Source organism: Montipora foliosa, chromosome 12 (assembly GCF_036669935.1).
Source record: "Montipora foliosa isolate CH-2021 chromosome 12, ASM3666993v2, whole genome shotgun sequence".
NCBI lineage: Eukaryota > Metazoa > Cnidaria > Anthozoa > Scleractinia > Acroporidae > Montipora > Montipora foliosa.
In genome coordinates this window covers 30,325,249-30,337,748 of record NC_090880.1, presented here as the reverse complement: position 1 = coordinate 30,337,748, position 12,500 = coordinate 30,325,249, and the positions used below count along the sequence as shown (strand labels likewise).

Genomic DNA, 12,500 nt, shown 5'->3' with positions numbered 1-12,500 from the left:
TAGAACGGTTGTTAGTTGAATAATTTTAATGTTATGATCTCTGTGGTTTTCAAGGCAGAGGTACCCACTTGAGAGCCTTTTTCACGCCGCTCAAAATCGGTTTGATGGAAATATCTCGTTCGTGTTTCAAGCAGTGCAAATTAAAAACCCTGAGCTCATTACACAAATCGATGTTTTTGGGATATTTTGTAAATTATTTGATGATTTTTTATATATTTGGTAGGAAATAGTTTTTCTCAAAAGAGTATAGCAAGATTGGGAGAAATACGAGAAAGTTAAGATTTAATGCAGTTTAAAAATTAGAATTTAATGGTAATAATTTGTTTATGGACACCCGAACATTTCGCTACCAACATGGGCTACTCTTGGGTCGGGGCCAAAGGTCTGCTGGTGTTCCCCAAATAATTTTCTTTGTTTTATTTCTTCAATTTCATTCAAATTCACGTTTACCCCCACCTTAATAAGCCAGTTGGGAGTTTCAAGAAACGAATGTGCGCGTTGGGATAAACGTCTTTTTTGTTATTGTAAATAGCTGCAAGAATTTGCATTAGAAATCATTTTTTTTGTTATAAATATATGCTAGGTTTTATCCCGACACGCGCACGCTTTTTGAAACTCAAAAATCACTTATTCCTACGTTTGGCTTTAAAATTTTGCGCCATATTTACGGTCAATCAAAGGCATAAACGAAATTTGCCGTTTGCGAGTAGTCATGCACTGTTTCGCCTGTAACTGGTAAAATTGCGTCCTGAACTGTCATCATAGGAATCCCCTATAGATAGAGCTTGAAGATATGTTATCTTTCATGGTCTTTTATGACTCTCTGGAATAATCAGTTAAGGTGCAACTTTGAAAAGACGAAATTGAAAGAAACAAAATTTACATTTCAACAAAAACATCGTAAGCTAAAAATTAAACACAAACAAATAAACATATAGACACTGCTAAATTTAAGTCCATGAAATTTGTGATATCAGACTTAATTATCTACCATGAATTGATAATTTCATCCTCTTCTTTTAGAAGGAGCCAAGGTGCGGAAGTCTTTTTTTTTCCCTGACGATCGGTTTTCATTAATTGTGGGAGTAATTACTGTCAAAACATCGTACTTAGACTAGCTTTGAATCAGAGGGTTAATTGAAAAGGGAAATGGGCTGTTTATGGATATAGTACATTATCGCTGTTACAAGTGAAGTAACCCAATTTCTCAAGCCTTTTTCCAAAGCTTTGTCACGATTCATGCAGTCTAAAACCCTTTTACACACGCACAAAAATTGGCACGGCACTCCAAATAGCGTCACGGTACCAATATTTGGAAAGCCGAACACACCTCCAGAGATGTCCTTGTCACCCCTATAATTTCTGGCACGGGTTCTGTTTGTTCTGTTTACACACGAAAATTTACCAAGCCTTGCCCGAAAGACATCGGTACAGTACCGAAATTTCGGAGTGCCGTGCCAGATTTTTGTGTTGGTGTAAAAGCCGGCTTTTTTAAATGACAAAACATCGCGGCCTAGCTGCGGAAAATATATTGCACCATTCAGTTTTATCTCCTTTTTTAGTATTTAAATACTATTTTCTCTGCCTTAAAATTTCTATTATACATTTGATGTTCTTGCTTTTTCCCGAATCTTGTTACAGGGCCGAATCCAGGATTTTTCTTAGAAAGGAGTGCACCACTAAGGAATGGCGTAGTTGACTGGTGACTTTTTTTTGGCAGAATACCAGTTGTATTAGAAAGCCGCAGGTCTTCTCAGTAAGGGGGGGGGGGAGGAGGGGGAGGGTGCGCACTCCCCCGCACCCTCCCCCGCACCCTCCCGCGCACCCTCCCCTTAGATACGCCCCTGTATTATCATTTGAAAAAGTCAATGATGCAAAATGAATTGTAACATTATTGTGACTTTTACTATCTAAGTATTGCTATTTCTTTCTTTGATTTTGAATGAAACGTGTTCAAGTCGGGAATGGTTAATAAAAACAAACGTTTCGAAGTTGCTGGCTCTTGTTCGGTGCTAAATCAGTGACTTCTTTCAGATGTTTTTCTTACATAATTGACAATGCCACCCTCAGTGTTTCTGATACACATGTGTTAACTTTGCATCTCAAAACGAGCGTGAAAAGAATTCAAATTCTTGACCTTAAGTCAGATTTCTGCGACAAACAACGCTTCAGGGTGTTCCTAAGAGACGGCGAAATCCGGCAAATGTGCATGTGCTAACGATCACAGGCGACTACCGTGTATAAGACAAATGAAAATATTTTTGTAAAGTATTGGAGTCTCAATAGGACTGACTTAGGGCCTGTTTACATGGAGGGAGGGTGCCCTGACTAACCGGGCTAGTCGGCTAAAAGGGTTGAAACATGCAACTCATCTAACCGGAATAGTCACGGTGGTCTGTGTGGGTGATCTTTTGAGCGGCTGCTAAGCACAACAAACAAAATGGCCGACCAAAGAAACTTCTTGGCGGAAAGTTTAATTTTTTTCTTATCGCTCATTCCTCTAGCGGCCGCTTTTCAGTGTATAGGACTGTTGTTTTGCACGGCGACGAAAAAATTCACTTCGCGCTGTCATGTTTTCGCGGTTTATCTCATCTCGGCTGGCTGGGATAGCCCGGTACGAAACCTTTACATGGCAAAAAGCTATCCCGCCTAGTCGGGTGGCCCGGGCAAGTAAACAGGGTGCCCCAGGGAGGCGGGCTACCCTGTCTTAACATGTAAAAGCATGTAAAGGTGGGCTCTGTTTCAACCCCCTCCCTCCATGTAAACGAACCCTTAAACTGTATGCATACTTAAGTAGGGTCAACTTTGTCTCTGTCACGCAATTCTTATTTAAACTCACGGGAAGGGAGGGCTCAGATTCGGATAACCGCGAGACCATATAAACAGGCCCTTAGCCAGTTGTCTGACTTTAAGCAGCACAGAACGAACCAAGCCAGGCAGCAAGCTCTGGAACAACTTAGGGCTTGAAATAAGCGAAATTTACCGTTTTTTGGAGAGTTTTCTCTGAGCTCGACTGATCGACGAGTGTTACTTTCACTGAAGGTGCGAAGAAAGCGATGTAAAAAGGATGGAAGCCAGAACTGGTCGTAAAACACTCTTGTACTAAAGCTATAGATTTTACTCGATTTGAAATGATCTTTGCTTTTTAAATTTGTCTTTGAATTTGTTGAGAACGAAATAAATTACAAGAGCTTGCAGTCCGCAATCTTCATCGCATACAGATTTTGATGTCTGTATGTCAATTTTTGCATCTCAGTTTCATTTAGTTTCATAGTTTAGTTACACTTTTCAACCTCTGAAGATGAAGACAAATCATCTTATTGATGTAGGCGAATGAATTGGGAAATGTCGATGTCCAATCGTTAGATAGTCTCCACGAGTCAAAGAACACTCGACTCCAAGTAGCTTTAATTTTCACGGTAAAAACAAAATATTGGCTTTTGGTCATGCAGCGCCGCTATCTTTTTTCTGGAAATGTTTGAAATCTAATAACCCATTATAACATTGCTGACGAAAATCCCTGCAGGAAACCGACGTACTTGTTCAAAATGATCCGTTATCCTAACGATTTATCACCTAAAATTATCTTATTCAGTCTCAAACGACCGGCAAATTTCACTCGATTTCAACCTTTTCCTTTCTAAAGTACGCAGTCTTGTCCCTTAGTGACAATTTGACAGTCCTGTGCTTTCCTCTAATAAATCCCTCGTTTATTGTATTTGATTTCACAAAACGTTGAATCAGCATCACCTAAAGACAAAAAAAAAACTTAGCCTCACTGCGAATTCGTTTAATGTAGAAGAATTGAAAAGTGAAGAGAGAAAATTGTTGCCTTATTTTGCAAAGAGAAAACCTTCCTTATCTTTGCTTAGAATGCAATCAAACAAACGTGTTTCGTTTTTCTGCAGGTGCCAGATCCAAATGGAAATTAGCTGGCACTTGGGTTTTACCGGACAATTCAAAACACGTATGACGTCAAAGAAAATAATAACAGAGACAATTTATGCGAATTTGAGTGGTGATTGTTAGAGCTATAATATAAGAGAGAACAACCGACTTTTTCGTCGCTCGAGCAGGGAATTCCACTCTCAACGAAAAGCGAAAACATGGTACTGATATAACATCTTACTTTAAAATAGTGGGTGTGTCGTTCGCGCAAGCTGATCTAGGATTTCTGCTTGTCTTCGAAAGCTGAAAGCCGTCGAAAACGTCAAAACAAAAAGAGTTTTGTCAAATTTTCTAGCAAAGCTGAATTACCTTTGTTGGTAAAGGTGTGACTCGATTTTTAGAGGAAGCTTGCTTGTAACCTTAATTTTTTGTGTGTTTTTGTTTAGGCCGAGCTTCAACTTACCGAAGATCAAATTCATGGTAAGCGAGCCACTCTGAAACACATGCAGTATGTAATGAATAACCATTCAAAAATTAACAATTAATTTCTCCTGCCGTAGAAACTTCACCTCTTCTTAGAGCACATCAATCTGACATTCAAGACTCAAAGTATATTTTAATTCTTCCTAGAATTACGAGAAGCATTTTCGCTTTTTGACAAGGACGGTAGCGGTACAATTTCCAACGACGAACTGGAAGTAGTTATGAAGTCTTTAGGGCAGAACCCAACACAGAGCGAGCTCAGACAAATGATACAAGAAGTTGATGTTGACGGTAATTTTAATATAGAAATTGTACTTTTTTCGTAGATTATTTTTTTATGTTTTTGTATTTTCTAAGCTTAGTTGCCTATCAGCAAAACAAAATCGAGGTACGAACTGTTACTAAATAGCCGAATTTTCAAAATCGGTGTACCCGAAATTGTCACAAGTCTCTTTCTGACGTGCTTTTAATACATTCGACACGTGTTCCACGAAAACCCAAATCTTAAAAACGTGAGGGTGACAATTTCGAAAGGAGGCTTTTGTTTATTTTGCGCCTTTTTCTTCGAACGTGATGGTTTAACAGGATTAATAACTCAGTTTCATGTCTGTAATTCTGTAAAACACATATTTAGACCTTGCCGAATTTTCTGTTTGTTTGAGTTAAAACCCAAAATTTGTCCCAAAGTCAATTACGCGTCTGTCCAACAAATAAAGAATAATTTGAGACATCCATCAAGCAATTATTGAGTTACTCCTTAGAATGTCTTTAAATTCAAGGTTTACTTCTTCACGGAAGAGGCGAAGATTTGGGACGTGACAGAAAATGGAGGATTTGACTTTCTCGTCGATTGAGTCTTTTTTGCCGTGGTGTCAGTATCCTCTGAACTTCGACTTTCGTTTCATCTAGTTTGACGGTAATTCCTTGAATTGTATACAGTTTGGAAAATTCCCTTTGCTTTCAAATGTCGGAAATTAAGGTTGCTTTCCAGTGAAAGAAGTCGCCTCTTAGAACTCCATTTTCCTTGATTTTTTTTTTGTCCTTGAAGTCCTTCTACTTTGTCTGCTATATTACTGTTTTTTTTTTTTTTGAAGAAAGTTTGAGTCCGCGTGCAAACGCAAATACAATAAACTTCCAGTTTTTAAAACATCGGCTTCCACCAACATACTTCCAACTATCTATAATGATATATATTTTCAATCTATTCAAACAACATGCTACCTCTCGCTGAAACCGTTACGTAATAAGCCTCAATTTTCCAAATGCATGACCGAAAATATAAGGCGAAGTCGGAAATCGCCAATGAGAATATTTACTTTGAAAATGTACCACAAAAATGAAAGGGTTTTTAGTTACGTGCAGCATTCGTTTGCTTCATTTCGTAGGCAAATCAGAAAAGCAAATAACAGATCTCCCAATGTATATTTTGCATTAATTTTCTTAATTCCTCATGGTTCTTAATACTTCCAGCTTCACGATCACATTTTCAATGCAGTGATCGACACTAAAAACCACAGGCACTTAATGGCCACAAATTGCTGTTTTTTTTTTGTTTTTTTTTTTTTCGCTGAGTTCGAGTGGAATCAGATTCAGTGCTGAGAGCAGCGTTGTTGCCTAAAAAAAGAATTGAAAAAGGAAAAAAATACAGATTTTTAGGATAAAATAGTCCCTTCATAAATCAGTCGCGCGGCCCGCTTTTTTGAGGCAGTCGTGTTTTGTCGTTTGCGTGACGAAACACGACTTCCTCAGAAAAGCTATCTATCAAAAGCGCTCGAATGTCGCTCGAATGTGCTCGCAGTAAGGATAAAAATATCTTACTATGCTTACTGTACTATGCACTATGCTTAGCTGGATGTTTTTAAAATTCCACTACAGAGTTTCTTACAATAGGAAAAGAAAACAAACAGCGGTTACAAACATTTTCATTTTATACTTGATTTGTAACTGCTGTTTGTTTTCTTTTCCTATTGAAATTGAAATGGCCAAAGGACAAAAGTATTTAAGAGTTTCTTACCCAGTGAAATCTGAATTCTAACGTTTCCCTAAGGCTATCTTTCGTGTTTTACAAAAATACTTCCTGCCACCACAGCTTTGAACTGAATAAGCCGGAGATTTAATGGTTATTTAAAATGCAATTATCCTGATTGTCGAATGCACGTTACTTGCACGCCTCAAATCAGTAATCTTGTTTTCTTATCATTGCCGAATTTGGAGTCCTCTTTGAAGAAGACCCTAAAAAAACAAAAAAAATTCAATGACAGGAGTTTAGTATTTTGCGTATTTGTCGTCGAAATAGTAAAAGGGGATACGAGAGACTGTACAAGCGGAACGCGATGAAATTTCAATAGAAAGAAGGGGACGTTTGTTGTTACAGAGCAGATTGATCACGTTTTTTTGACGTATGGAAACCAACATCTCGTTAAATCTATAAGATAAATCTCCGCTCACTGGGCTATTAGACCACGGATTTTCTCCAGAGTTTGAAACCTGCCCTTGAATCATTCAGCATGTAGACATCCGGGTCTTAAGAACTCTCACAATGCAACTTATTATTACAATGCTCATGACTGAAAAGTTTTGAAGTATGAAATTCCCAACTACGTCCTGAAGTCCCTCGAAGCTCTTCTGCTGAAACTTGCCAAGGTTTGCAATGGAAGGAGCTTATATCTGGCCTCGATCATGGAAAAGAAAAGTTTCAGAAGTGCTTTGGTGCCGAATAAGTCTGATGAACGGAAATTGTTATCAAAAGAGGACCACACAAAATTTGCGGTTTCTAGAGATGACGAAAAACCTTGAATTTCCTAGTTCTCCACTTTTCGAGACTGTTATATGATATTTAGAATCATGCGTCATGTGACAGCTGGAGTCTTATTAGATTCAGTTTCGCACTTGAACTGTTATCAGTGAAATTGACAGAATCGATTTGAAATGTAAATATACAACGCTTTTCCATTGGTGGACGTATTTGGGTTTGCGTGAATGATATTTATCAGCTTTAAGCATATGACTTTAAATGTCGATATAACACGCGGATTATCGTGTACATGCCACTCAACGTTGCGTGGGCTATTGGCTGACATAAGTAATCAATTTAATAGCTACCGGACGGCTGGAACGCTTCCCATTGCTATCGATGCCCTCTGGAAAAATTGTTAGAGCGCCTGTAAAGCCAGCGCTTTCAAAACGAAAAACCTTAAATAACAATGACCACAACGATTGTTTTAACGAAAACCGCTGGTCAGCAACCTGGTTCTGGTCATTGCTGTCTAAGGTCTTCTTTTCAAAACTTGCGGATGTTGCAGAGCCGTCGAGAAAAAATGTCACGTGGGGAATGTTAATACACAGTTGTATTATAGGAAGCAATTAACTAATTATATTTTGAATCCATTTCAAAGTTCGTCGATTGAATTGCTACATTCCCACGGTCCAATTCTCACAATTGCTGTTGACTTGCTCGATCGCGTTTTCACGCCTTTGGCGCAGGCTGCACGCATGCGCATTTGCCGTTTGCGTTGTGATTGGTTCATTTGAATGTTTACGTCTTGTTATTACTCAATATGCTCTTGGTTTTGAAAACCTTTCTCTCTAAAGCGATCGACATTACATGGTAACTATTTTATAAAATTACTTGTATCTTTGACACTTCTTGTACAATTTTACAGGCAACGGAGAGGTCGACTTTGACGAATTTCTGTCGATGATGAAGAAGCAAATGAAGGCCAGAGATGTGGACAGTGAAATGCGAGAGGCATTTCGAGTTTTTGACAGAAATGGAGACGGACAGATCAGGTACATGGGGAAGTCTTTGGTATTAACGCAAACAACCCGTCTTACCCGTTATCCTCTTATCTGAGCAATTTGTCGGTTTCCTTCGCAGCCTCTCCCTTTCTTAAATCAAAACACTGTAAACGAATAAAATCTGAAATCTAAAATCTATGTCTTCAGGCGAAGACGTGCTTCAGTATTTACGGTACTTCAGGCGTTTTTGAAACTTTTAAGTTATTCTTTAAATATAGTTTCAATCAGTTAAAGCTAAACTGAAGTAAATTGTTCGTTTGTATACAGCCCAATGGAACTGAGAAATGTAATGACAAGCCTTGGAGAAAAGTTGACAGAGGAAGAAATCAGTGAAATGATGAGAGAGGCTGATCTTGATGGAAATGGATTTATCGACTTTGAAGGTGAATAGGTCCCGGTTCTATTGCACACCCGCTCTGCGCATAATTAGTTTGTCCCTTAAGTGTGAACGCATAGAAAGTTTACACGTTTTTATTCGCAATGTGTGTAGTTTTACCCACTCACTGATCGAGAAGAGCAGGGCAAAGAGTTTACGGTGATTGCTTTGTCCTTTGTGGTACATCATGGTTGCGGGTTATAATAAATGTGCCCTTGATATACTACTATTAATCGCCTTATTACAGTCTGGAGCCAGCTTAAATAGTCTAACACGAGAGTTCTCCTAATAGGGGAGGATCATTTCTGATAAGAGGGAAAAACCAAATTTATCTGGAGAAAAATCTCTTGGAGCAGAGTAAATAACCAACAAATTCAATCCACGAGCGCAGAGACGACGCAGCTTTTAACAACCAGTATATGGTGCAGTCCTATCTGTTGTGTTTAAGATTAGGCTCCATTGTTTCCGTTGTATGGAGTGTTTTCGCATGACGTCATGGGAGCCATGTTGGAGAAGTGAAACAAAGCCGAAACATCGGCCATGTTGGAGGAGTGAAATATTCTTTTGCGAATTGAACTTTATTGTTATGAAAATTCTTCCTTTTTGTTTTACTATGCAAATATGGCTGCTGGTCACATGAGCAAAAACACTCTTTTTCTTTTTCTTTTTCTTTTTATTTCCCATTGTTTTTCAAACCAATCAGCCCTTGTAATAGATGCCTCCTGACCCCAGATGTAACTCCGAACCCTGGAATCGAACAAGGGGCCGGCGCGGATAGCGCTCTTACAATCAACTCTTTACCACAGCAATTTCTATCTCTGGCTTAAAATTATGAAGAAATTCAGTTCTGCTGCGAGCTCAACGTTGTGCAATTCTACCCACTTAAAGTGAAAAACGAACTAACCCGCATTAAACAGGCATCTTATAAAAGCTGGACTGTACCCAGCTGGACTCTGGACTCTAAATCGTCAACCAAAGTCTGAAGCAAATCGTTCATGTAAGAAAACGGTGCAGTGGGATTCTCAGAGACAAAATAAAATACGATTAATACGAAATCCAATGCAACACATGAGAGCGAAATTAGTTTGCGGAGTTAAATTCCAAACAACCAACACTTACGGTATGCGTTTTGTCGTCATCCAATCTGTTTTCCGGGTTACAAATAATGGTGTCGCTTACCTATTAAACTAGTTAACTTAAGGTGAAAGTGAATTTGCTCGTTGCTTTTTTATTTTTTTTAAATTGAATTTTTTGGTTGACAATCCAGAGTCCAGAGTCCAGCTGGGTCCAGTCCTGATTTTATAAGATGAAGATCCATGAAATAATTCGTGAGATTCGACAGTTTTCTTGGTTTGGATAGAACGTTGGAACAAGTTTTACGAAACAGGGCTGTTTTACTGCAACCACAACTTTGTACTCTTTGTTTATATTTTTCTACAGAATTTGTTCACATGGTGTCGAACATGGACAAGAACCCAGAAGGTCCTCCCCAATATCTGTTGGCTACCAAGTAGTTTTAAGCAAAGGAGAACAGAGCTTATAGAGGCTTAATGTAAAAAAAATCATAGGGTTTTTCAAGATAAGCTTTCTTTTGAACAGATATTATAAATGGGCTCACGACGGTGCATAATAGATGTTATAAGAAACAATAGAATAAGAAGAAAAACTTGCTGCCTTCTTTGCCCTGAAGTAACGCATTTAACTGAAGAAATTATTACTAGATCTTGTCATAAATTTTCCGTTGAGTATATTTATGACTGACGTCAGCAAAAGATCATCACCGTCAGTTTAATTTTGTCGTTTATAGTTCACATTATATTGAAATGCGCATCATGAAGAAACAATTTTGTCATTTTAGAGGAAGCGAATATCCATCATTGTCTAATGCCTGACGCGACGAGGAGAGTCGAATCACGTTTACACTTCTTTGGTGAATGGTAGCCCAAATGGTTTATGACACTAAGTAGAAAGAATCTTAAGTTAATAGAACTCTAATCCCGTTTTGCTTCACTGAAGAGGTCGCCACCACACAGTTAGCATGCTGCAATTTTAATTATTTCTTCTTTATGAGCATGCAAAATACGAAAAATGTTTCGGCATCCAACCAATTGCAGGAACCGAGAGAAGCAAGGATTGTTTAAAATGACAGGTGTAAGCTAAGGCGAATGGACTCCATTGTAAATATGTAAATATTGTATATAAATTAATAGCTGTGAGTGGTACGTTTGTTTCGTCATAGTTCCCGTTTTGTTTCAAAATGTCCAAAAGAATAGATCAAGAACAGCTTTGATTAAGGCAACAAATAAGTGCATCTATTTCCTTTACGGACAGACTAGTAAATGAATTTATCATGGGTTATGTAGCCTCCCTTGGGGTGTTATGTGACACTTTGTCACAATGCTTCATTAGCGAGGCGTCGGTATATATACTGCGTTGTCTTCATTTATATTCATTCGAGTCATACGACCGCCTCTTCACCCTCTAAATTAAATACCCAATGACTAAATTCGATTAGTATTTTCTAGTAATGAATTGTTATGTTTTGTATCTACTAGCTTACATTCAGATTGTTGTAAACTTTTGATTGTATTTCAGTTTTTGTTATTTTGCGCAGGCATTGTTGTTAATTCTAGTCAGTTTTGATTTACAAGACATAATAAAGAGGATCATACACGGCTCGTGTTGACACACCCCATAAGTGGTTGCTTATTACATGATAAATGTTTTATATTCGGTTGAGCGGGGCAGCGAATTAGAATATAAGAGCTTTTAACTCTCGCAAAATTAAGTCCTCTCCTTCTTCTTAAATAAACGTTTATGAAGATGTGACACTGAGTCTTTACAAAGGCCCAATCATTTGCTTGCACATATGAAGTGAAATCAGTGCATCAGAACATTTGCGCTTGCGCTGTCTACACGTGTTGAAGAGAGGACAACGGTAGTTGTACCTCTGCACATTATGCCAGAGCGTCGTACCTTGACTATGGGGAGATTTCCACAGCTCGCTTGTACCAGCCACAAGTGCTGGTCCAGCGCTGCATCTTTCAGGATCAGATACCCATTATGAGTGTTTTCACGTGACGTCACATGTTGGTGTACGTAAACAATGGAACGGCGGCCATGTTGATGTACCCAACTAATCCTCGATCCTCCGGGAATAGAAAAACCTTTTAAAAAATAACAATGACCACAACCAGGTTTTCTGAGCCCACGAGACTGAGCACCCCCAGCACACCATTGTTTTAACGAAAACCGCTGGTCACCAACCTCGGGAATAGACCACTTATTCAGCTTGATAGTGAGACTTAGAGGACACAAACAAATGAAATGAATACACATGTTCATTCAGATCATTCAGTTTCCTTTGTTTGTGTCCTCTAGGCCTCGCTGCCAAGCTGAATTTTAATATATTTAAAGTGGTCAATAATAATAATAATAATAATAATAATAATAATAATAATAATAATAATAATAATAATAATAATAATAATAGTAATAAACTTTATTTTTCGAGAATTGCACTTGACATTATAAAGTACTGATAAACTCGTGGCCCTCTATTGAGCTCTATTATCATGAAAACGTTTTTTTTTTTTCGGTGGAAAAACAAGGTTACTGATCAAGTGAGTGAAAACACTCCATAGGCAGTAAAGGGGGGAGGGGGGGGGGGGAATTGTCCGTCAACTGCAGATATGATGGGTATGTGATCGACGGATCTCTTTCTTACTCGAAGCTCAGTCCCTCAGGCTCTACGGATTCGAGTGATTTATATATTTAGTTTTTCACGGGACCAGATGAGCCAAATTGACCGGCATCAAACTGAGTGGCTTCATAGCTCAGTTGGTTGAGCGTTGCATCGGCATCGCAGAGGTCATGGGTTAGAATCCCACCTGAATTTTTCAGGTTTCTAGAAGAGACAATAATTGCTTTTTAAATTGTCGAGTGACGTGGGAGT

General features: G+C 38.5%; 2 protein-coding genes across 6 annotated transcripts in view; both read left to right on the top strand.

Moving 5' to 3' along the window:
* LOC137978472 (calmodulin-like) overlaps positions 1 to 1,991 on the top strand; it is a 14,372-nt gene extending 12,381 nt beyond the window's left edge. For 2 of the 5 annotated variants that reach the window (XR_011118178.1, XR_011118177.1), the window contains one exon: positions 1,642 to 1,798. The gene's annotated coding sequence lies outside the window, so the exon portion shown is untranslated. The other 3 variants (XR_011118176.1, XM_068825415.1, XM_068825414.1) reach the window with 2 other exon arrangements.
* A 1,994-nt stretch (positions 1,992 to 3,985) lies between these two features.
* LOC137978471 (calmodulin-like) lies at positions 3,986 to 11,221 on the top strand. Its single transcript, XM_068825413.1, has 6 exons — positions 3,986 to 4,109; positions 4,335 to 4,368; positions 4,519 to 4,662; positions 8,034 to 8,160; positions 8,437 to 8,552; positions 9,986 to 11,221. The coding sequence occupies exons 1-6, from the start codon at positions 4,107 to 4,109 to the stop codon at positions 10,057 to 10,059; spliced, it is 498 nt and encodes a 165-aa protein (XP_068681514.1). The 5' UTR covers positions 3,986 to 4,106; the 3' UTR covers positions 10,060 to 11,221.
* Positions 11,222 to 12,500: the final 1,279 nt, after the last annotated feature.

Bases quoted from the DNA above. Each gene is read 5' to 3' on its own strand.
- LOC137978471 (XM_068825413.1), top strand. The intron at 4,663-8,033 runs GTAATTTTAATA...ACAATTTTACAG, and splicing joins ACAAGAAGTTGATGTTGACG to GCAACGGAGAGGTCGACTTT. The intron at 8,161-8,436 runs GTACATGGGGAA...GTTTGTATACAG, and splicing joins AATGGAGACGGACAGATCAG to CCCAATGGAACTGAGAAATG.